The 24,476-nt window shown below is 55.4% G+C and overlaps 1 protein-coding gene across 4 annotated transcripts in view; it reads right to left on the reverse strand.

The window, feature by feature from the left end:
* BCL11B (BCL11 transcription factor B) overlaps positions 1–24,476 on the reverse strand; it is a 97,432-nt gene that overhangs the window by 37,737 nt on the left and 35,219 nt on the right. For 2 of the 4 annotated variants that reach the window (XM_040478199.1, XM_040478197.1), the window contains exon 3: positions 18,580–18,792. The exons of the other annotated variants lie outside the window; for them this stretch is intronic. In XM_040478199.1, coding sequence (XP_040334133.1) covers positions 18,580–18,792 — 213 coding nt within the window. The remainder of the gene's footprint in view (positions 1–18,579; positions 18,793–24,476) is intronic. 4 annotated transcript variants of the gene reach the window in all.

The raw sequence follows: 24,476 nt of genomic DNA on the forward strand, positions 1-24,476 counted from the left end.
TCAGGGCTCACAGTGATGTCAACAAGGGGCCGCTGGAACACACGCCCCTGGGGAGCCTGGCCGGGCCCGGTGGGGGGCAACCTGGGCCTCAGGCGGGCAGGGCCCACTGCTCCCGGAAGCTAGATCAGAGGAAGGCCCAGGCAGGACCCCAGAGGACCGCAGCCCAGGGTTGAACTGGCCAGGTCGACCATGCCCCCTGCCTAAGTCTGCACGTCGACTTTTCCTCAAAGGCATGCCAGGATGGAAATGAGTTTCAACTTCTGGGTCGGTGTGACCGATGAGTAGTGGCTGCCTCACCTGTCCGCTTGAGGCGTCCAGCCCCCCCCACCCCCACCCCGCCACCAGAGGGAAGAGGTGCTGTGATCAACTAGTGATGTCTGCCACAGGTATAGGAGGCAGCAATGGAGGTGTGCCTGCTATATCCACACAGGACCCTAACACATCTCCGGACCACAGCATCCCCTTTCTTCTGGGAAACACACAAAAACAGACACAACAAAGATTGCAGAAAAGAGGAAAGCTGGGAGAGTTAGTCCAAAAGAATGGCTGAAACCAGGGAAGGGGAGGAAGAGTTGCCTAGAACTTCCACACATCTCTGGGCTTTATCAGCCACAGTAAATGCAAGGGCACAGTTTTCCAGTCCACCTTGACTGCAGAGGTGTTTACTAAGAAGGCTCTCTCCAGGGAGAAGTTACTGAGAATAGAGCTCTCTACTCAGCTAGCCAGCGCCCTGGCTCCAGCCCCTTTGTTCGAGGCCTGGAACAGGCCCCTAAGGAGCCCCAGCGGCTCATACCCGAACACCAAGAAGCTGACAGCTTGAGGTCTGAGTCCACGGTAAGGTGTGGGTGGCCATTCAAGGAAAGAAGCAGACACAGGCCAGCAAACTGGAAAGCCGGTACCTGGCAGGGGACTCCAGGTGGCCCAAGCAGAGAGACTGAGGGCAGGGTTCCCCTCTAGGGACAAGAATGCCCCCAAAACTGAATCCATGCACTTACTGCTGCCCCCACAGAACAGCTCACACTGGTCCAGGAGAGGGGACTTGGACACTCCCAAACCTGGGGGCTCCACACCTAGGATGTGGGAGGGAGCCCAGCCCTCGCCACCACCGGCTCAGCTCGGCTGCAAGCAGCACCGCAGACTCCTGGGTCACCGTGGAGAAGACTCCTTGCCCTCTACCTACGGTGACAACTGTCATCATGAGATCAGTAATCGCTCCCCTCGCTGAGGCCTTCTCCATGCCAGGCCCTGTATTTAGCACTGGGCATACACCCTTCACCGTCTCCCTTCAGTGAGCGAGGAACCCAGGCTCCAAGATGGAGGTGAAGGGCCAGGGTCACCCAGTGAGAGGAAAGGGCAGAGCCAGAGCAATCTCAGGCCTGGTGGGTCCCCGGCAGGGCTCTCTGCCCACCAGGCTCTGCCTCTGAAAGCAGCCTCAGGGCAGTCTGTGGGCACCCAAAGGGGTAAGGATCCCGGGATCCTCAAGAGAGCCCATGGTGGCACTTGGGCACCTCACTGCCTCCTGGTCTGCTCCCTGGCCCTTTACAAAGCACCACAGAGCAGCTGGCCAGGAGCCTGGTCCCAGACGTTTGCACACATATGCACGTACACCCATATGTGCACATGTACGTACACACACACACTTCCGGACACATGGGGCCGTCACTCTTACTCCCCTGACCTCCTTAAGGTTAATGAATGTGCCGACGGAGAGGTCCCACAGCTGACACGCTGGCCCACCTCCCGTCCAGGGGCTCTCATCATGCTCTTCCCTGCTCTCTGGAGCCCCCACTGCTGGTGCCACCATTCTAAGTCCTTGTCTACTTTCTGAGGGACGTAATGAGTAACACTGTCTGCTTTCCGGCCTGACCTTCTCATCGGCTACAGGGGCTTGTTCTTATAAAAAGAGGAAACTTCGGCTGAACGGGAGTAAATGAACTTGACGTCCAGCCCCCTCCAATCTCCCACACACATCACCCCCCTCAAAACGTGATGGCTCCAGGGGCACCTGGGTGGCTCAGTTGGTTGAGCGTCCGGCTTCAGCTCAGGTTGTGATCTCGTGGTTTGTGGGTTCGAGCCCCGCATCGGGCTCTGTGCTGACAGCTCGGATTCTGTTTCAGATTCTGGAGCCTGTTTCAGATTCTGTGTCTCCCTCTCTCTCTGCTCCTCCCCCGCTCGTGCTCTGTCTCTCTCTCTCTCTCTCTCAAAAAAAAAAAAAAAATAAAAAAAAAAAAAAACAAAAACAAAAAAAAAAAAACCGTGATGGTTCCCAACTCAGAAACCACACTTTGTATCCAATTCCAAATCCAAGAGCCTGTCCCCTTCGGGTCAATGACTTCCACTGTCCTGACGTGCCCCACTCATCTTCCGTCCTCCACAGATGCATCCCTCAACACTGCTCCTCCTACCAGAGGACTCACCTGAGCAGCGGGCAGGGTGCAGCATCTTGCTGAATAAAGAGAAGCAGAAGCAAAATGGACCCTCTCCCCAAAAAGGTTCAATTTCCAAAACTCAAGCGGCACACCCCAAGCAGGAGAGACAGAACTCCGTCCGGGTTGGTCTGACAGCTGTGTCTTGCTGAACTGCAAGTCTCAGATTTCTCACATACGCAAAGCTGCAGTTTCCCAGAGGACACTCCCTCCCCCCCTGCCCCCTGCAAGCTGCATCTGGGGCCGAAGGTCAGCCCACCTGTGGCCCAGGCCTGGTGGGTCATGATGGTCAAGGTGAGAGGCGACAGCCAAGGGAAGCTAACCCCAGCCTCACCACCCTCTCCCACTTCCCCGGCATCTCTGGCTGCTTTCCCCCAAAACAAGAAGTCTCTGGGTCTGTCCCTACCCCACCAGTGACACCTCCCTATCTTGGTCCCCGACTTGGTTATTGGAGGCATTCTGGGAAGGATACGATAACACCAAATCTACAGACCAGTTTCCTTGAGGGAACAAAAAAACCTAGCCTGTCTGCACCCTCACCCGGGCAGGAAACCCACCAGGAAGAGGGGACCCCGGGTTTTTGTGCCAGAGCCAGGCATGGAGCAGGGAACCCACTCCACCCCACTCCCATCTGCTTCCAGTTCACGTGGGCAGACAGACATGGAATCTTTGCAAGTGGACATTAATCATTTGCAGCAATTAGATACCCAAGACCCAAGATTCCCTCCTTGCAGAGGGAACGAAGGAAGCCCTGGGGCGCTAGGCAGCAAGGCTCCCGGACCTAGGTTGTGCCCACATGAAGGGAAACAGAGGCCCCATGTGCTCGTTCTCTCTCTCTCTCTCTCTCTCTCTCTCTCTCTCTCGGGTGCTGCGTGCAAGCCTCCACAGCGATCAGAGTGCAGAGGTCCGCGATGTGAAACGCCCAGTGGATTGTCAGCAATGAGGTATAATTGAAAAGGATTAACATGAATGCGATGTTTCCCTTCCAAAAATTCGAGGAACGCCACGATGGCTCTCATCTGGGCTGGTATGACTCATGTTTTTAATAGAGGAACTTAATTTTCACTTCTGAGGAATTTGGACTCAGGGAAACATTGTCTAAGAAGTGCTCATTTTACTCCACCGACAGTAAGTTGCAACACCCCCGAAGTAAAAATAAAGGTCTCCAGCCTGTCCCTTGTCTCTCAGAACCCACTGTGAGCCATGGGGTGGTCCCCCGCGAGCCTGCTCAGAGGTCTGAGGCCAGCCAGGCAGGCCCTAACTCAATGTGGTGGCCTGGAGCCAGTACCTGCCTGTCTCTGGGGCACTCTGCGGGGGTGCCCACTCGAAGGGCATCCGGTAATGCTGCGCAGGGGCCCGGACAGGGCGTGCTGCATGAGTCGGACATGAGGCTGTCCAACAGCAAGAAGGGTGCAAGGGCACAGCTAGGCTAGGCATCTTCCTCTTGATCTGGAAGGCTCTGGATAACACAGCTCCCAGCGCCTATTAGAGAGGTACGCCCCCATCATTCCGACCCTACGGGGTCCTCCTCCCAGCAGAGCTGGCTCCGGGGAGACTAAGCCCGAGGACATGGACTCCTCCCTCTGCCCAGGGCGTGCTCCTCACGCTGGGTACGGGCCAACAAAACCAAGGCTCGGAGGTCAGAACAACCTGTCGCCACCCCCTAGTGGGGGCTGCCTAGTTAGTGGGGGTAATGAGACATCACAGAAGCCCCAGAAACGCCCATCCCTTCATCGATCCCTTCCTCCCGGCCAAGTCCGCATGCTTCCGTCCACATCCCCGCCCTGAGTCTCCACAGAGACCCTGCCTCCCGGGGATGTCCCAGCCCACCACACTCTACTCTGGATTCCGAGGAGAGTCAAGCTTTGCATAAAAACAGAACCCAGGATGAGCATCTGGGGGGCAGACTTGTTGAAACAGCAGTACCGGGCAAGACAGTCTTTCTGCCTCTGTACCTTTCAGACTCATCTTCTTACTTTACACGGCCCCCAGCAGGTCCCAGAGCTGATGGGTCATTCCTGAGGGGGAAGGGGGATCACGGGAGCCGAGATGCTGGTCTGAGGCCACAGCGCCCAGGTACCACTGTCGCCTGCTGAGGAGCCCCGCAGGTGAGAATTTCCCCATCGAGCATGCCAGGACGGAGGCTGCACCAAAATACCACCGTTCCTGGGACGCTCGTCGCCGCGTCCCGGGAGCTCTGTCACCGGGCCGGCCACAGCAGGATGTCCCTTCTGAGTGCGGCACACCGCTCACGGAGGTTTCCACTGGCCCCACGGTGCCCAGGACGGCACCCACTGCCCCAACCCCCATCCTGCAATGAAGAACAGATATCCAGATCCCCTCCCCATCCCCTCCCCACCTCTGCTCCGGCCAAGGGAGAGGCACTCGTTTCTAAGTTGCAGATAATGTCACCCACCATTCATCCAAATGTGTCACTAACATCCCATTAGACTGTAATTATTTTTTAATTAAAACTAAGAAAACTGGCATGCCTGTGCCGACTTTATGCATCTGTTATGGGTTAAAATAGCTTTTAAAAAATGTTTCGGAGACCGCAGTCTATTGTGGCCGCGGCCTCTGCCAAAGAAAACGCAAGCTTGCTTATTTTCTCCATGGGGCGCAACAGCGCCTGTGTGTGCCGGAACAGAATCGGCTGGCCGTGAAAAGAATTCTAAATAAAACACAAACATGGAATTTGGCAACGCCACAGAAGCAAGCTTAAGACTAATTCCAGCATGCGGACGGCTCTCACATAGTAAGTCTGGCTCCAGCATAAATGAAACCAGGCACTGTAAAATACCAAGCAAGTCGGAGTTTCAACTTAAAGGGACAGAACGCTGGTTCCAGGTATAAAAGCTTATTAAGCCGGCTCGCGCTGGCTCCATAAATCCATAGGTTATTAGCCGTTTGCTTTCAGCCAATCCCTCCTTAAAGAGATGCATATTAAGAGAGAGAGAAGGAGAGAGAACAACAAATGAAAACCATCACTTTGCACTTGACTTTTAGTGCAGCGGTTCTGGAAATACTGTGCTCATTATCTCGATTAGAGGAGAAAGACTTTCTGAAAGCTCAAATGCACACAGACCCCCAAGTGGGGGGGGGGGGGGGGCGGGGGGGATGACAGGGGGACGGGCCAAGGGACGCAAGGTAAGAATGCCCATGCCGTGGGTAGGACGGGATGAAAACGGCCTCCCTGGAAACCAGAGATGTCGGGAGGCGGGACTCGGCCACAAGGGGAAAAGCCACGTGGATGCTGGAATATTTCCACCCAGGGAAATGGCAATGATGATGACTGTGATAGTAATAATTATAGTTATAATGACAGCAAAAACGTTAGAGTAATACCTGCTGCCATTCGCCACCTTCATACACCAGCCGCTGCTGAAGGTGGTAGAAGGTAACCGGGAGAGGTTTTCAAGTCTAAATAGTGCAGTTAAGGGTTCTGAAGTCAGGCTGCCTGAGTTTCCACATCTGTAAAACGGGAGCGGCAGTGCCTTCCTTGCAGAGGCCGGGTGAGGGGTGCTGAGGGTGAAGCCCACGCTAAACGGCTAGCCGGCTGCTACCCGTCCCACCAAGCTGCCACCACCTCATTTCACAGACCAGGAAACCGATGTCCTAAAGGCTAGGTCACTCGCCAAGGTCAAAGAGCTGGTACGTGTCAGAGCCGGGATTTCAAACTCGCCATCTGGATCCAAAGCCCGTGGTCCTCACGCACGCCCTCCTGGGTGGGTCACACCAGCATGGCCAGCCACGTCTTCTAGCACTGTGAACAGTGGGTCCTGTCTGAGGCTGGGGCAGGCTCGGGGATGCGGCCTCCCCTGGAAGGGAGTGAGAAGACAAATTCACCCCCAGAGAGATTCGCCCTCAAAGCCTCTCACAGCAGGCCTCGGTACTGAAACACGATCGCACTCCGCGATCCAGGGAGAATTACAAAGTTCAGGAAGGAAAATAATCCAAGTGCTTCCATCATAAACACCCTGCATTGGGCAAGGAGGGGAGGTGACCCTTGCTGGGCCGATAAGTGCCCCGCCACCACACACACGCATGCACACACAGACATACACACACACACCATACCTGCTTGTCTACACTCACGTGTACGCATGAAAACACATACACGTGAGTGTGTACATGCGCGTACCCACACACGCGCTCACACGTGCACATGCATGAACACGTGCATGCAGACACACACGTTCACATACCCACCAACGTACGTGCACACACCCACACGCTCACATATACACACACACTACACACGTATACGCACAGGCACACACATAGAGACACTCACACATAAACACACAAGCACACAGGGCCTTTTATTACGGGGTCTGTGCCAGGCCCAAGGACACTGGCAGAGGCAATGGGAAAAACCAGGGAGAAAATTACATGAGGCAATGTTTGGCTCCAAATAAAAAAGCCATGGAATGTTTTCCCTCAAGTCTTGGGTATTTTCTTGCAGGCCCACTCAGACCCGGACCAAGCAAGGGCGGCAGATCAGGTCAGCCTTGCCCACAAGGAACCCCTGACCACCCCGACCCCCGTGGCGAGCCAGCTGCAATCCTCCTGATGCTAACAGCCCCTGGCCCGGTGGGGCTGGGACGGGACATCCCAGGCAACCGGCACCCACGGAGGCCACAGTCCATCTGCTCGTGGACCATCTCCCCATCAAATACATGCTCAGCAAACCGGGGCCGGGACTGGGTCCTGACCCTCTGACTCCCCCCGCCACACACACACCCCACCCCCGCCCCTGCTCTGCAAGCCTCTGCAGCCTGGCTGGGTGACATCACACTCCAGTGGGCTCCAAGCTGCTCTTCCTGAAAAGATGCACGTCTTAGAAGATGCAGACTAAAAATACTCCTGGCTTCTCAGAGCCAGTTTACAAAAATAATTATATTTTCTTAAAAAAAAAAATAGATTATAGGCAAGTATGTGTCCAGCTATTTTTAGTTCCTATTCAGCTCTGCTAATTTTTTCTCATAATAATCACTGCAGACTTTTTTTTAAAGCCACCCCCCCCCCTTGTTAATAATTGTGGTCTGATCTGGCACAGGGACAGGACTCGGGGTGGGGGCAGGGGTACACAACCTTCTATAAAACATGGAAGTCTGAGTTTTGCCCAAGGGTGGTGGCATCTGAAAATCACCAAATTCCTGGGGGCAAGGTGGCTATCTCACTGAAGACCGGCTCCAGGCTCAACCCAGTACATCTCTGTCGCATATGCCTGAATCGGTCCCAAAACTTGGTTGTTTACAAGGGACACCAAAATGGGGTTCCTGCCCTGAAGGGGCTTACAATCCAGCAAGGGGTATGTTGTGGGTTGAAGAGTACCCCCCCCCCCAACAAGATGTCCATAACCAAATCCCTGGAATCTGTGACCGTGATCTCACTGGGAAGAAGGATCATTGCAGGTGTAATTAAGTTCCAGATTTGAGATAAGATCGCCCTAGATTATCCGGGTGAGCTCTAAGTGTAATGACAACTGTTCTTTTAGTTTTAATTGTCCAGCAGAGGAGAAGACAGGCCCCAAGGATGAGGCCATGACCACAGCAGCAGAGCTACAGGATGTGGTCACAGCCAAGGAACGCCGGGAGCCACAGAAGCTGGAGGAGACCAGGAACTGATCCTCTCCTGGAGCCTCCAGAGGGAACAAAGACCTTCCAACACCTTGAGTTTGGACTTGTGGCCAGCAAAACTGCGAGGTGACAAATTTCTGTTGTTGGAAGCCACCTCGCCTGTGGTCATTAGCTACCGTAGCCCTAGGAACTAATACAGGGCAACAGAAACCACAGCCTTACATAATAATCGTCACTGAGCCCCAGAATCACTTCCCCCAGCCCCCTTGCACAAAGGACCCGAGGCCACCCCATCACAGAGGCAGACCCAGGCAGACATCCTACAGTGCAGCTCAGGGGGCCGCCCTTCCCATTCCTCCCAGCCCAGCTGGGGAAGCAAGGCTGGCATGATGATACCCAAGAGATGGGGACCCAGAGAGGCTCACAGAGGGGCAGGGCGGGACCCAGGACACCAGCGGGCTCTCCCTTGCTCCCAGGTGTCCCCACTCTAAAGTGTGCGGCTCTTCCTGCTACACCGAACCCAAACCAACACCCTGAGGACACAGCAGAAAGGAAAGTGAAAACTGTCCACTTGCAGAATTTTCTTCCCCAAACTCTCAAGCTAGCAAAATGTTTAGCTGACTGCTAAAAATCAGCAGCCTGGGAGACAGGCCGTCCCTGGGAAGAAGCACTTAGAAGAAAAATAAGAGACCCTTACCCCAGGGTGAGAGACCCTCAAAGGAAACATCCTGGGGGACGTGGCCCGGCACGACAGCCACAAGCGCCACGTCTGAGCTCAGCAAGAGCCGGCCGCATTCCAGACCCTCCCGTTTTACCACGTAACTGGGGCCAGTTGTTGTCCACACCCGAGTCTCGGGGGCGGGGGGGGGGGGGGTATCAGGTGAAAAGTGTAGAAACCAGGACTCTGGAGCACTGCTGAGGCAGAATGTGAAATACTGCCACCTTCAGAAAACAGGTGGGCAGCTCCTCAGTAAGTAGAACTGAACACAGAATGACCACGTGGTCCAGCGATTCCACTTCCACGTGCACAGAAGCACCCTTCCCAACAGCCAGAAACAAGCATCCCTCGCAGGATGAATGAACAAACACAACGCGGCGTAGCCACACAAGGCAATATCACTCGTCCGGCAATTCTGGGGCACCTGGGTGGCTCAGGCGGTTAAGCGTCCAACTCTTGATTTGGGTTCAGGTCATGATCTCACGGTTCGTGAGCTCGAGCCCCGTGTCGGGCTCTGCACTGATGGTACAGAGCCTGCTTGGGACTCTCTCTCTCTCTCTCTCTCTCTCTCTGCCCCTCCCCTGCTCACTCACACGTGCTTGCTCTCTCTCAAAGTAAATATCTTTTTTTTTTTTTTAAACGAAGGCAATTCTGACCTGTGCTACAACATGCACGAACCCTGAGAACATCGTGCTGAGTGAAATACACCAGTCATAGAAGGAGAAACATTGTCTGATTCCTCTTCCATGGGATACTCACAAACGTCAAACTCGTAGAGACAGAAAGTAGAATGTGGGACGGGAGAAGTGGGGGAGTTAGCTTTCAATGGGGACGGAATTTAGTTTGGGAGAACAGAAGTTCTGGAGCTGGGCGGGGGCGGGGGTGTAGCACTGGAACACACAACAATGTGAATATACTTCATGTCGCAGAGCCATACGCTTAAAAAATGACTAAAAGGATAACTTGTGTACGCTTTACCACGGATTACAAAAAAAAAAAAAAAAAAAAAAGATCCAGCAGACAGATCTTCACACCCTTGTGAGAAAGAATCAGCGGAGAGGACACTTACAGAGCCCGTGGCACACAGTGGGCCCACAAGCAGTGGTTCCTTTTGCTATCAGATCGAGACCAAAATGAGGGGCACCTGGGTGGCTCAGTCGGTTGAGGGTCCGACGCTTGATTTCGGCTCAGGTCATGATCTCAGGGTTCATGAGTTCGAGCCCCACGTCGGGCTCTGCACTGATGGTGCGGAACCCGCTTGGGGACCTCTCTCTGCCCCTTCCCAGCTCAAGATCACGCTCTCTCTCTCTCTCTCTCTCCCTCTCTCTCAAAATAAATAAACTTTCTAAAAGAAGACTAAAATGAGGCACTTGTTAACAAAGCACACGCCAAGTCCAGAAAGGGTGCATCAGGAGGCACTGGCTAAATACAGCTCTCCGGGCCGACTTGTGCGTCCAGGGGCCCCTCCCATCAGCCATTCCCCACCTCCTATTAACAAAGGCATGGATTAAAAATGTCTGGATTTACGAAAAGATTCCAAATGCCCCTGTCTCTGCAGGTAGTGACTCCATTTCTGCGTTAACCTCTTCCAAGAAGTCCCAAGTCCTCTGACCCCTTCGGCTGAAGTCTTCAAGTACAGGCGTTCTTATTATCCAGGGCTCCGGCCAGCCCTCCAGCACTCCAGGATAATTTCATTAGTTCACGCCTCTCCCTCTGGGGCTCCCACTCACACCTGCCAGGTAGCAGGCCAGCAGGAGGGTGGTCCGGGAGCCAGAGAGCAAGGACAGGAGCAAGCTGTGTCCCCTAGACCCAAGGAGGCCTGGATTCAAATCCCACGTCCACTGCCGACCAGCTGTGCAATTTCGGGCACATTCTACCACCTCCCCGGCCTGTCTCCTCACCTGCAAACTACAGAATAGGCTGGGAAAGAAGGTGCTGGGAAGCTTGAAATGTCTAGGAAGGCCCTGCGGAGGGCCTGACACGTAGTGAGGGCCCAGAAATGGTAACCCGACCATAACCGGGTGGCCCCACTGCCATATGTAAGAAAGACCCTGCCAGGGCTGACATTCCCACGCCCACTGACCACACACCACGGTCACACGCCCACCCCCAAGGAGGGGCCTGAAGAGATGAGCAGGTGGCACTTCTCCTCAGGTCTGATGGCAGGCTGTGTGCGAAATTCCACCCCGAGGGACCCCTGCCCACCAACGGTTTCTCCCCACAGATTTTTGGATTAAACCGGCCAGCCTTGATTATATTTGGATAAACTATATTTCACGGCTTAGACTATTTGGGTTTGATTGTGAAATATGCACAGCACACAGCCCCTCCACCTTGCCTGGCCCTCGGGTTTAAAAAGTCAAGCACAGTTTGTTCCCTTCCACCAAGAAGAAGAAAAAAAAAAAAAAAAAAAGACAACACCTCGAGCTTTAAGGACGACACAAGTCTGTTTATCTCCGGTGAAGAAAAACTGCTTCTAGGGGACTGTGTACCAAAAATGAGGCGGTAACTAACAGCATTCTGTGTCTCCTCTTTTCTCTCACAGACACGAACACGACCCCTCCTGGGGCCTGGCCATCTACCAGCATCTCCGGGGCACCTACAGGACCACGGCCACCCGGGCACTGGAAACCCAGAGATGCGGAGTCACACAGACCTGATAGAGGCTTCAATGAGGCCACCTGCCGGCTCCCAGACCCCCAGCCAGACCCCAGAAACCCAATTTGAGGGCGAGGACATAAGAAAAAATTTTACCCATGCCCCAGGCCTCAACCTTCCCTCTGGTGGCCTGAGGGTTGGTTACTCTGTGTGCCTAGCAGTCACTCACAGCTCAGACCTCTCGGGGGCAGCCAGAGCTGGAGGGGGCTCTCTGGGTCAGCAGGACCCCTCCCAGCTGACATCCACATCTACATTTGTCACTGGGCACCCGCTGGAAGAAGCTGCCTGGCCTCCAGCCTCACCTTCCCCATCAGGAAAATCCCAGAAGGTCTGCAGGGACCTCCCTGTTCCTGTAAGCCTGGTCCTTTCAGTTTTCTTCAGCAGAGAAAGGGTATCCCAGAGCACGTGGTTCACGTTCACTGTGCACCCCGACCCCGTGGCAAGACCCCCAACTGCGCTCATTCCCGGACCCCCACGCCCTGCCCCCGATCAGGCAGCAGCACGGCCGGCGAACGAAGGGAGACCTTGGGGACGCGCCCAGGCCCATGTTCAAACGTGGTCTGCTCTCCCACCTCGAGCTGCGTTCCTGCTGCCCCTTTTTGAGCCACTGTGCACCCCAACGGGAAACAGGAGGGGAGAGCTACAAGCTGGGGGCCCCACGGTCCTCGTGAGCAAAAGGGGGGGGCTGCCTCTTCTTAGGGGCGTTAGGAGGATGGGATGGCCTGAGCAAAGTTTGCCCAGTGACCAGGATGGTGCTGGCACACAGCAGGCCCCGTGGGAAACACTGGCAAGTCACAGGAGCAGGGCCAACGGTAATCTCCCAGGCAGCAAGCTCACTTGCAAAGAAACGGCAGCCACGTGGGCATCGGGCACGGGGCACCCGAGGGTTCTCGACTGCCCGGCGGCCTCCTTCGTGTCCCTCCCCTCTCCCCTTGCCTCCGCTTCTGCACACGCTGGTGCTCAGCCGTGGCCACCCCAACACAGTGGCCACGCGGTGGAGCCTCCAGATGATGAGCAGGTACTTCCAGCGGCTCCATTTCACAGGGAAGGAAACTGAGACCCAGCCCAGGGTCACATATCCCCACCCAGGCACCTTGAGAACAAGGACGGAGCACGGTCCCACAGGGCCCACGGCTCTCCGCACAGTACGCGTCCGCAGTGACATTTCGTTTCAAGCACGAATCGGCATCACAGAGCCCTGAGAAGGGGTGCAGAAGCCAGGGATCAGAGCACAACCACAGAACGTCTCAAGCCTAGGGCACACGGAGGCGTGTTCCAACCGCAGATGGCAACACTGAGGGCCCAAGAAGCTGAACGTTCAGGGCTCCTCGGAGCAAAAACCCTGCCGCCGACTCACATCGTCCGTTTCACGCGGCTTCAGCTGGACGGTGACCCCCTCCCCGGTTTGCAGTCTGAACTCAAGGAGGTAACAGGGCCTAGCGGGCAGAGCATCAGGGACCCAGAGCTCGTGTCACACGCAGCCTGTGCCCCGGTGACCCACCCAGATGATGAAGGCGTTCGACGGGGTGATCTCTTGCGACCCCTGGTCCTAGGTCAGCAGCCAGGAACTCAAGCCTCAGGTCTGCCGAGGCGAACCCACGTCTGGACTACTCCACTCCACGTGGAGGGCCCCAGCCTCCTCGGCCACTTTCGGATGCCCTTTAAGGCCGCAGAACGTGGCCACGTGCTCTGAGATGTCTGATGTCGGTGGCCAGTGCTGGTTCCTCACATCCACTGACTGCTTTAAGGCGCTGCATCCAGTGCCGCATTAAAAATTAATTACACATGCTATTTTATTGCCAGTGCATAATGTAATGAGCACCAGCTGTGCTAAACAGCCAAACTCCTTTTTAAGACAGCTGTAAAAAAAAAAGAAGAAAGAAAGAAAAGAAAAAGAAAGGAAGAAAGGAAGAAAGAAACTGCACTTCCAAATGCCTCTCCTGTCAGAGCAGGAAAACAGCAACATCTTGTACGGATTTGAACAGAATTCTTTGATTTAGCTCTGCCTTCAGAACGTCCGAAGGGCCGGCTCAGAGTGAAATGGAATCTGGCGTGGCTGCAGCGGTCTCCTCTCCGGGACGCTGCTGGGACCCCTTTTATCCGAGGACAGTCATGCCGGTAGGTGCCCCTGCCTCAGTCCCGCCCCCCTCCCCCACTAGGCAGCACTGCGCTCTGTCTGGTCCCTGGAGACCCAGCGCCTTTGGATCCCATAGGTGTCGGAGCAGACGTGACTTCCCGGATAGAGGGCTTTTCTGGGGTGCTCCCAGGCCCTGCTGCCCTCTGCCCCCCTCCCTCCATCCCCAGCTCTCCGTGGCTTCTCCTGGTACCTCCCCCAGTCACGAAAGGAGGCATCTGGGCTCTAAAGACAGGCAGTCCAGGGCAGCCTCTGCAGCGGTGTGATCCCAAGAGGCAGGAGGACACCACAACGGAACGCGGAACAGGCATGCAAGAATCACTCATGGGTTGTAAATGCTGGACCACCGCCCCCCTCGGCAAGGTAGACATGGCAAGGCGTACAGATGACTCTTTAAATTTTTAATGACTCCCCTGTGAGCCCTTTTTCTGCAGCGAGCCAGCCCCCACTGACACTGGGACCCGGTTAGCCCAGGCAGACTCACAGCAGATGCGACTTTGCAAAGGAAATCGCAAGATCACGTCGCGAACCTTCCCCAGACGGAGTGCTTCTGTCCACACGCGTTCCCCCAACACTCACTTCTCTTCTTCACCCCCATACTCACCCCTCCCTCCAGAGTCTCCAGGGAGGCCCTCATGCCCTACTGGGGCGCCCCTGCACCCCCTGCACCAGGAGAGAGGCGGTGAGCCGGTGGGGGCCTGGCTGGTGCCGCCACCTCGGTCGGCATCACCCTCTGGCTTCCCACTGATCCTCCGGTGTTAATCAAACCCAGTCCAGAATGAAACTACAGCGTGCTTCTTGTTCTGGTATAAAATGTGCAAAGCACAGACCATATCATTAACATAAAACTTCCAGAAATAAGGCCACTTTCCAGACAGACTGTATTAATTGCATCAAGCTTCCACAGCTAGGGTGGTCTAGTCCGCAGTGTCCCATTGGATGGCTCCGGTTATAAAAACGAACACAAATGAACACTGGGATATAATTGAAGGAGGACACGATACCGTCTACTGTTAAACCCTACTATTTACTTACAGGTATTCTTTTATCTTTATTGTCCCTTTAACCCGTGCCAAGAAACCCCAGATTAGTTAAATAACACAGCAAGCACAATTTCAGTAGAAAAGTAAATTGAATTTAACTTTACAAGATTGCCCTGTGATTTCAGCATCTACTAATGGCTGCAACTGACTCCTTCTATTAAATCCAAACACTTCCACTCCCGTGAGACCTTGAACTTCAGAAAGCGCGTGTATCAATCACTGCGGCTGATGACCATTTGTGGCTTTTAAATACGCAATGACGTTTCTCGGTTCCCTGTCTACCTCACGATGCTGGTACATGATCTGAGCCAGCCAAGAGGCTGAAGGCCTCTAAGAGTGGAACCTGGAGGTCCAGCTTGAAGTGAAACTCCACACGGTGCGGGACACGTAATGACGTGGTGTTGTAAAACCCGTTCTGCTCGAGCATGAATCACAACTTCCACAGGGCTTACTCAGAGTGAGGCACCGGGCTCGGCACCTGGCATATAGGACCTCATTCGATCCTGAAAACGATCTTGCAAGGCATGTACTATCATTACCCCCATCTTACAGGTGAGGAAACTGAGGAGCGAGGAGGGAAATGACTCGCCCAAGGTCACAAAGCCATAAAGGGCAGCAGCCTTCACGCAGGCAGTGGATACATTCTAAAGACTGCCTGCCACTCTTAGAAACCTCAGAAAGGGGAAAGGTTCAGGGGAGCCAAAGCCCAGAGGTTTTCAAACCGTTCTCTGAACACCCCACCCCTGCCCTGGGAACCTTAACCAAGTCACGTGCCCAGTCATCCACAGCAGCCTGTAACTGAAACTACAATGATCAGTATCATCTGTTTTAGAAGTCAAACGTGGAGTCTCATTTTTAAACGTCATGTAAATAGATGATATGATACCTAGGTAAGTGCATATAGGCATATACATTTTTTTATTACAGAAGAGGAAACAGGCCCAGAGAGGGAGACTGGCTTATTCAAAGTTACCGGCCAGGTGGCACAAAGGCCAGGACCACAGGCTGAGGTTCTGGACGCCACGGGCGCGCCCTGGAGTGGTTCCTACATGAAATTTCTCGGGGGAGAAACTTCAGTTTCCAGGAATGCCCAGACTCAAAGCCCCCCCATTATTTCAGCAGAGTCAAAAAGCAACAAAGAGCCCAAATCCCTTCTCCCCACCGTGACCATCAGGAGGTCTGGGGTTGGGGTCCTGGGAGGCGGGGCTGTCTGGGACACTAGCAGCCAGAGAGATACACAAACACACAAACCTGTGTGGCTTTCTCCCCCATAAAATCACATCCTTCTATAAATAACTCTGAACGCATTCACGGGCATGCAATTAACCTGTGTGAAACACGGTTACTCCGGGGTTTTCCGTATTAATTTGAAGAGATAGGTTCAGTGCATCCTGATCTGAAAAGAGACAAAACAAAGTGAGGACGATGGCCCCTCTCCGTCTTTTCAGAGGACTGCTTCTTCCTAACGGGTTACTGTGGATTTAATGACTGCATTCCAACTACTAATTAAATAGGCACTAAAAACACTTCAGCAAACAGCCCAGTGCCAGGGACAGAAGCCACAAAGGGACAAAAACCCTCGGAGCAGGATTATTTTCAGGTATTGAAACTGATCAGAAAGGATGGGGGAAACAACCCGGAGCAGACTAATGAACGGGGACCCGACAGGGAACGAAGACGGTCCTGGAAATCACAGCCTAGCTAGCACCAGAGGCCGAGGACAGGCCTCTGAAGAGGGTCAGGAAGGGGGGGGGGGGGTCCCAGAGACCCCAGGAACAGAGCTCACCCTGCCTCACTCTCCTCCCTGAGCACCGACATCAATTTGGGGGCTGCTCACGGACTCTAAGCCTTCAGAGTATCAAGCTCTAAAACCCAAGAAGGCCTCTAAGCCAGCAGAGCCAATATGAAAGATGAAGCAGGTTCTGGACGATCAGCCAGGGTCAAATCCCACCTCTGCCCTCCCATCCCCTTCAAAGCGAACTCTCTGCGGGACCCTGATCCCGCTCTCCCCATCTCCACTCATGCAAGCTGCCAGAGGCCAGGGGTCCACCGTGCCTGACTCCTTGGCTTGCCCAGTGCCACAAACTAGGTGCCCAAGAAAGGGCTTTTCGTGTAAGAATGAACGAATGGATGTGAGCTATCAGACCTCCACATCTCTGAGCCTCATGTCTTCATCTGTAAAGTGGGGAGAGTGACGTCCTAAGGTTCCTATGAGAACTGAATCCAAGAAGGCACACGAAAGGCCCAGCGCACTGGCTACACAGCAGGCCCCTCCACACACGGTCCCTAGAAGGAAGTGGGCGGTAGGGTGGCTGCGGGCGAGCATGTGAGCCCATCAGCGCGAACACCCCTGGATGCAGGCAGGGGCACGAGGCTCCGTGGGAAGAGGGTGAGCTGGGTGGGAGGCATCCCGAAGACAGCCACTCGGCCTCCCCGAACCTCTGCTTCCCCATCTGCAAAATGGGGATGTAACAGCTCCCGCTCAGCACGGCGGCAGCTTCTAAGCAGAGCCAGAGCCAACAGAGGGTTAAGCAAAGCCCCGGGTGCACCTCTGCCGGGGAAATCATGTTTCTGTACCGCAGACCTTGACCGAGTCTAGTCATAAACACTCAGGCTGATCTTTGATAGCGCGACCCCCCGCGTGGTTGCAGGGGCTGCAGCACTAATTACAGGAAGCCACGGGAGCAGGGCAACCGCCCAGACGAAGCAGGCATCCCTCGCTCAGCAAGCAGGGATCACAGCACGGACCTACAGAGCTGGGACGGGAGCCCCAATCCCCCAGGGGCACTAGGGTGGCCGCGAGCAGGGAGCTGGCTTCTTTGCCAGTGGTGCCGACCCCTTCCTGGACGTGTTTAGTCTTCGCTTTGTGACTTCCAAGTAGAAGCCCACCAGACATCGGAGCGGGAGCTGCTGAAGGCTGCAGGCCACCTGACCAGCAGGAAGGCCTAGGGACTTCTGGCCCCTGCGGCCAGGGCCACCTGGCTCCACCACGGACAGTCCCTCCAGACAGTTTCAATTAAAGCACAATCCGTCCGGTAACAATCGTTCTCCTTTCTCTACCCAAATCAAGGGAAAGCCTGTAAGACGCCTGGGGACAAAGCTGAGACAAACTGAATCTGCCCCAGCTCTGCACCCACCCTTCTCCTTTCCTGGCCCCTGCCTGGGAACCAGGCCTCACGGCCCTCACCACCACCTGTGTCTATGTCAGCATCCTGGCACCAGGCCCTGACCAGGAGAGGAGGGGGCGGGAGGCCTCGGCCTGCCATTTCCAGGGACCCTGGGCCACAGCACGAGTGCGGGTCGTGTTCGGGAAGGGAGATGGGGAGGGTGATGGAAAACAGGTCTTTCCGCTGTGCTGACCCCCCATCTGCCCTCTGTATACCGAGCAGCCGCAAAGACCTGCAGAGAGGCGCACAGTAGGCGTGTGCACAGCCCCACCCCACAGGAACCCCACAAGGCTTCACCCCCTCCCACCACCACAGCTGAAGGGCTCCCTCGGAGTGACTCTTCTGTCTCAGAGTTAATGGGCAACACATTCTGGCAAAGAGAAACTCAGCATTTTGGACGGCTCCAGCGATGGACACAGGCAGCCAGGGAGGGAATCTTCTCCCAGCGCTGCCTTCGGGGAGGGGGGCAGCGACTGGGGTGGGGGAGAGGGGATGGCCGTGGCGGGGGCAGAAGAAAACCTCAGATGTTAAGCGTTATCCAATTAAGGTTTAGCTAAACAGCCCAAAGAGATGAAATCTGGAAGCTGAAGGAATGCATTCTGGGAGTGAGACCCTTGCAAAGGGCGGAGGCGTCCGGGGACCTCCTAAGTGATGGGGACAGGGGCACCAGTGTGCAGTTCCGCTGACATCCTTCACCACTTCCCCGGTGCCCCACTGGGGTGGGACCACACATCCTCCCTGGGTCCCCACCTTGCCCGGCCCACCTGGGAGAGGCAGCGGCCGGCCCTGCCCAGGGCACACCCCGCCACCCGTGGGAGCCCGCCCCCCCCGCCACCGCGGCCGTCTGTTACCTGACAACTGACACTGGCATCCAAAGGGAGCCTCCGTCTGACCCTCACCCTGAGTCCCGTCACCCGAGACCGGGCGTGCGCTGCAGCACGGCAGGGGGAAGCAGGGCGGCGGGGCGCCCAGGGTGCGCAGAGGTGGAGTGATCACGGATGAGTGAGGGTGGGAGGAGGCAGCTATGGGGGCCGTCGCTGGCAGCTGGGCAGGCCTGCACGGCCCTGGAGAAAAAACAATAAAAAAGACTGGTCAGTCGGGCCCTGGACCGTACAAGGGACCCGGGGTGCGGGACAGGGGCCCGGGGCAGAGGGCTGCAGGCCACCCTTCCAGAGTGGGAGGCCCCGGGGTGCCAGGCTTCCCTGCAGGGAAGGCACCTGGGCACAGGCTGGGGGAGCGGGGAAGAGGCCATGGGAAGTGGGGGGTGAGGGGTGAGGGGGTCCTACTTCCACAGCTGCCAGGTTGGGCTGTCTTGGGACCAGACTCCCATCCCTGGGTGGGCGGGGGCAAAAGAAGCTGTCAGGGCCCCTGTACCCAGGAAGACCCCCCCACCCGCCATGTGGGGGCTTCTAGAGTGTTCTGGATCTGGCTTCCTTTGGGGATTCGTTCCCAGAAATCTGGGCCACCCCCCTCTGGAAGAGCTGGGAAGCGCCAAGCCACCACCGTTGGCCCTATCAGGACGGGCTGTGTGTTCAGGCCTCGAACACCTCAGTCTACCTCTGAGCACCTGGGCACCAGTTAGCCTGAGGCCTGGCGGACGGCCAGCTGGTGTCTCTCTCCAGCCCAGCGTCCTCTTTAGCAACTTGAGCAGGAAGCACACGGCACACAAGCCCCCAGGCCTTTCGAGAGGCTTTGAACGCTCCCCCCACCCCAGGAAAACCCGGGCACTGCCCACCACCCCTCTTAACACAGCCCTGGCTGGGACGTCTCCGCTCCGCCCTGCCCCCCGCCCCCCAGTCTAACAGCCACGACGCAGGGCCAGGAGCTTGGCTTGCCTCCGCCCAGCCCCACAGCTCGCAGGCTCCCCAGCAAGGCCTGCGTTTGATTTGGCCGTTTATCTTAAATGGCTAAGAGACCACCAGGGCAAAAGTCTGTGTGAAGCCCTTGCCAAAACCACAAGTGAAGAAGCCCGAATTCCCCGGGTAAATAATTGAGCAGGGAAGCATCAGGGAGACAAAAAGAAAACATCAACGAGATGAGGGGCAGCTGGGCCCCGGGCCAGCTCTGCCAAGGAGGCCACCCGAGGCCGCTCACCACCCCGCACGGATCTGCAGGGCAGAGGTCTGCCCGCTTTGTGGCCCCCACAAGGGATTCCCCCATCCAGGAGAACCACGGGACCCTGCAAGCCCACTTCGAGCCAGGATCCTGTCAGTCCTCATCCTGAGTGAGCTTCCCAACACGTCCACGGGGCAGGGCTTGGGAGACCCACTGCGCAGACCAGGAAGCCGGTGACGTGACCACAGAAAACTGTAGACGCCAGCAGCCAGCCCCGCCAAACCCTGGCCGCCTGGCTCCGGGAACCAGAACTCTTTAGCTACAGCACCTGCCTCTACAAAACGTGTGCTATCCAGGGCTGGGGGCCTCAGGACCCCTGAGAAGCCCTGCAAATGTCCTGCCAAGAAGCCAAAGCCACGTGGGCTCCCCTGGGCCAATGAGGACCTCGGATGAGGCTAAGCTCAGGACCCGGGGCGTTGCTGAGCCCGGGACGGTCCCAGGAGGGCACGGCCAATGACCCCACACAGTTCCAGCCACACATTCGGTGCAAGCCCCCAAGTAAAGTAGGCACCTAAAGCCAGCGTCACCTGCCTCCTCCCAGAAGCCTGCCCTGGCCAGTCCCTGCCTAAACCCCCACCCCAGCACTGGACACTGCACATTCGGCCCTGTCCTCATCAGTCTGGCTTCGCCCCACGGAAGGCTCCCGACACGGCTTTGTGCAGAGCACCTACCACAGCAGGCAGTTCACCACCAATACGTCACTCAGCAGGGAAAACTGTCCCCGTCCCAGAGGGGGTGCTGGAGCTCCGGGAAATCTGGGACTTGAACCCAGTTGCATCTCCAAAGGCCGGATATGTCCCGCCAGCCCTCAGGCTGCAGCTGGGGTGGAGAGACCGGGGTGCCCTGGGATGCTGAGAAGAAGGGCCGCGTGGAGCAGAGGGAAGCTGGAGGGTCCCTGGGCTCAGTAAGGCCACGGGAGGCTGAAAAAGAGCAAACCCAGGCCTCCAGGCTCTGGGTGAAGCGGTGACACAGCCACCACCATTTACCATGGCTAAGAAAGAGTGACAGGAGTGTCCGGGGCCGGATGACTGTCTTCCCAAGCGGTGACGGAGCAGGACCTGGGTCTCCAAGGTTGCGAGGAAGGGTCAAAGGGCAGGTCCAGCCACAAACCTCTCCTTCTGGAAGGGCCAGGCTTAGGCCAGGGCCTGTAAAGGCAAAGTCGTCCCCCAACTCAGGTGGCAGTGGGGGCCATGCTGCCCCCTGGAGGGGCTTCCAAAAGCCTCCTTAAGAATTCCAACCTGAGGACCACCTGCTCTAGGGGCTGGCTCAGCGGAGGCAGGGAGAGGACAGCAAGAGCGAGTGGCTTCTAACCCTAAGCTGCCCACAGAGGACACTCCAGGTGCTCTCCGAGGACCTCCAACCTGGGGCGATCCCCCTCACCCGGAGCAACTTAAACCTGGAGCTCAGTCCAAAGGTGGATACTCCAGAAAACCTCTTCTGAAGCTAAAACAAAAGCAGAAGGTGACCCCGAAAGCCACCCGTTGTGTGATAGTCAATGTCCACAGTAGGCAAATCCATAGAGACAGAACGTAGACAAGAGGTTGCCAGTGGCTGGGGGCAGGGGCATGAAGGCTGGTGGGAACGGGGTTTCCGCTGGGGGTGATGAACGGTTCTGGAATTAGTGGTGGTGATGGTCGCACAACGCCGCGAATATACTCAAAATCACCAACTGCACACCTTAGAATCGTTCAACTGGCAAAGCCCAAGGCGAGGAGTGTCTCTGGCCTCAGCAGGCCTCCCAGGCCGCCTCCCAGGCCACCTCCCAGCCCTCACCGGTCCTCAAGGAAGAAGTGTGTGCATTCAGAAGTGCAGACAGGAAATCGAGAATGCACCTGACAGAGCACTTGAGGCAACACGCTGGCAACACAGAGGAAGCCCGGAGCTCAGAAGCAGCCTGGGAGCAGAGGGAGCAGAGGCGTGGGTCCAATCCCCTCTGCCATTTCCTGGCCACGTGACCTGGGGCGAGTCACCTTCTCGGGGCCCTGCCTCTAAAGGAAGGTCAGGGCAAGCCTGGCCAGAGCCTGGCTTCTAGCGAACACTCACTGGATAAACGGCTACTATGGTCCATTTATTTTCCACTCTGGAACTTTTCCTGCTCCCTGTGGGTCTTCCCACAGCCTGGCGGGGAATGCCTGCCGGGTGCTCTCCTGGCTCTGGAAAGCACCCGCAGAGCCCTGCAAGACACTCTTTTACAAACGATTCTAGGTGGGTTCCCCCTCTGGGATTGGAACAGCACCGAGGTATGTGGCACAGGGACACCAAGACGCCATGTCAGCTTTATTCAGGATCCAGGTGGCTTAAAAACAAAGCCCTGGCTGGCTCCATTCCTTGTCATGGAAGTTCACTTTCATTAGGGAAAGAAAAAAAACAAAACAAAACAACGAATACACGTATCATAGTATTTAGGGGCCAGCGACCCCCACCCTCACAAATGAAGAAATGGAGGCTCACAGAGGTTAGAATGTTGCTCTAGAGGCCCCAAAAGGTCCAAAAATAAGATCCCTAAAAACGTTTCTTAGGCTCCAAATCAGGATGTAAGGCAGTTTGCAAGGCATCCTTTCCGTGGGGGTCTGGAACCTGCCGCGCTCTCTCCTAGAGGGGCCCTGCAGATAGATGTTCCTGCTTGGTACTCACACATGCGCACTACCCCGCGAGCACGCCCACACCCACCGGCATGTAGACACAAAAAAACGCGCCCGGAAAAGCCCGAGCCTGGTCGTGAGGGGAGCGAGCACCTTTCCCAGTGCTGAATCCTCGGGCGCCCCTCCCACGCGGAGGGTTCCAGATTCCCAGCCAGCGCCAGGCGCTCGGGAAGACGCGGTGCAGGAGACGTGTATTTTTCTCCCTACTGGTGCTTTTCAATTGATACATTTTTTAAGCCAAGAACTCCTACTGATAGCGCAAAAATGAGTCATAGATCAAGGAGGGAGACAGACAGGGAGCCAGCGCTGGTGAGTGAGGGCCACTAGCAAGGAAACCTGACAATCCCCGCGCCCCCTCCCCCCCATGCCAAGACATTAATTCTCACAAGTCGGAGAAAATTACTATGCATGAATGCAAAAAGCATGATCAGGAGTAATTAACATGGCTTCATATGCAAATTTTATTAATGCAGAAGTACAAAGTCATTATGCAAATGAAACTTACGTCAACTCTCTTGACAAATATTCATCTCTGAGGCTCAAGTTTCTCCCTTTTTATTTATTTATTTAATTCCCCCCCCCCCCTTTTTTTTTTTCGGGGTTTTTTTTTTTTTTTTAAGAGGGGGTGCGGGGGTAGTGCTGGTGACCGCTTCAGCAGCAGCAAGCCATGAGGGCTGTTTGACAAGTTTGCAAAGTTGTTTTTCAACCAGAGAAATTTATTCTTGCATTGTTGATTTTTTTTTTTGTACAAGACAGCTCATAGGAGAAGAGGAAAAAATAAAAAAAAATAAAAAATTAAAAAAATTAAAAAAAAAAAAAAAAAAAAAGCTCTGGGCAGCAGGCAGCCAATCAAAACGCCAGAGCCTGTAATGAGGGCGATTGATGGCTGTTTGGCTTTTACTGCAGGGTAATGAACTAGAATCCAGTCTGAGGAGGGGGGAAAATATGAATATTCATGAGACCGTGCTCCTGCCTTTGATGATTAAAGAAATTTTTAATATTCAAATAAGCGCTTGCCAAGTGATTAACAAAGAACATGCACGCAGAAATATGGAAATGTGAGCCGGGAAAGATTTGAGAGGCGAAGAGACTGCTGGAAAGGCAGCCCCAAATTTCATAAACAAGATCGGCAGATAACCCAACTCGCACGCGGGCAAATAAAAACATTTCTTTCGGATCGCTTAAATATTTTGCCAGCTACTTTGTCTTAAGGATGATCAAAATGCTATGTATGGGGGGGGCGCGCGGGGAGAGAGACCGAGGAACCGAGGAACCGAGTAAAGTCAAACGCACTGCTCGCATGTAAGAAACATCCCAATTCTAGCCCCCCTCCCCCCAACACCGACGGGAAATCAGGACTCTTTTTCCGGTTTGCTAGACAGAGAGGATGGAGGGAAGCCAGCTCGCGCTTGAAAACCCAATGCTTGAGGTTCAGGCCTGACTGTTTTGGGGCACCCACCGCCGACAGTGATGGGGCCTGGGTTGGCACATCAGGACGGGTGGTCATGAGTTGCTTCTAGGCTGGCCCAAAGGCCTGAGAGGGTGGATGGTGAGAGCTAGAGAGCTGAGGGGCTCCCCTGAAATCGGACCCTGGTCAAAACACATAAACAAGGTGGTCACAGGGAATAAACGGGGGCATGTCTTGGGAAGTTGCAAGGACTCAGCCTTCCCACGGGGCCTGGCCTGGGCATCCTCAGAGGCACCGAGGGAAGAGCCCCACCGATGGCGTGCAGGCTTCATTAGCTGTGCGCTAGGGCCGCTGGCTCATATTTTAACAGCTCCGCCATGGGTTCACATTGAAGCACATAATAACAGTATTAGCTGGTAAAATGATCCTGCAGTTAAAATACATCTAATTAGCAGCCGATGACATCCATTTTGGCAATTTCCTATTTGAAAGAAGTGGAGCACCACCTTAAATGAGACAGGCAATGGCTACTCACCCCACAAGACCCAGCCTTCCCACCATTTGTCTCTCTCAGCTCTCTTTT

This window comes from Herpailurus yagouaroundi, unplaced genomic scaffold, assembly GCF_014898765.1.
Source record: "Herpailurus yagouaroundi ecotype Mexico unplaced genomic scaffold, PumYag 141, whole genome shotgun sequence".
NCBI classification, from domain to species: domain Eukaryota; kingdom Metazoa; phylum Chordata; class Mammalia; order Carnivora; family Felidae; genus Herpailurus; species Herpailurus yagouaroundi.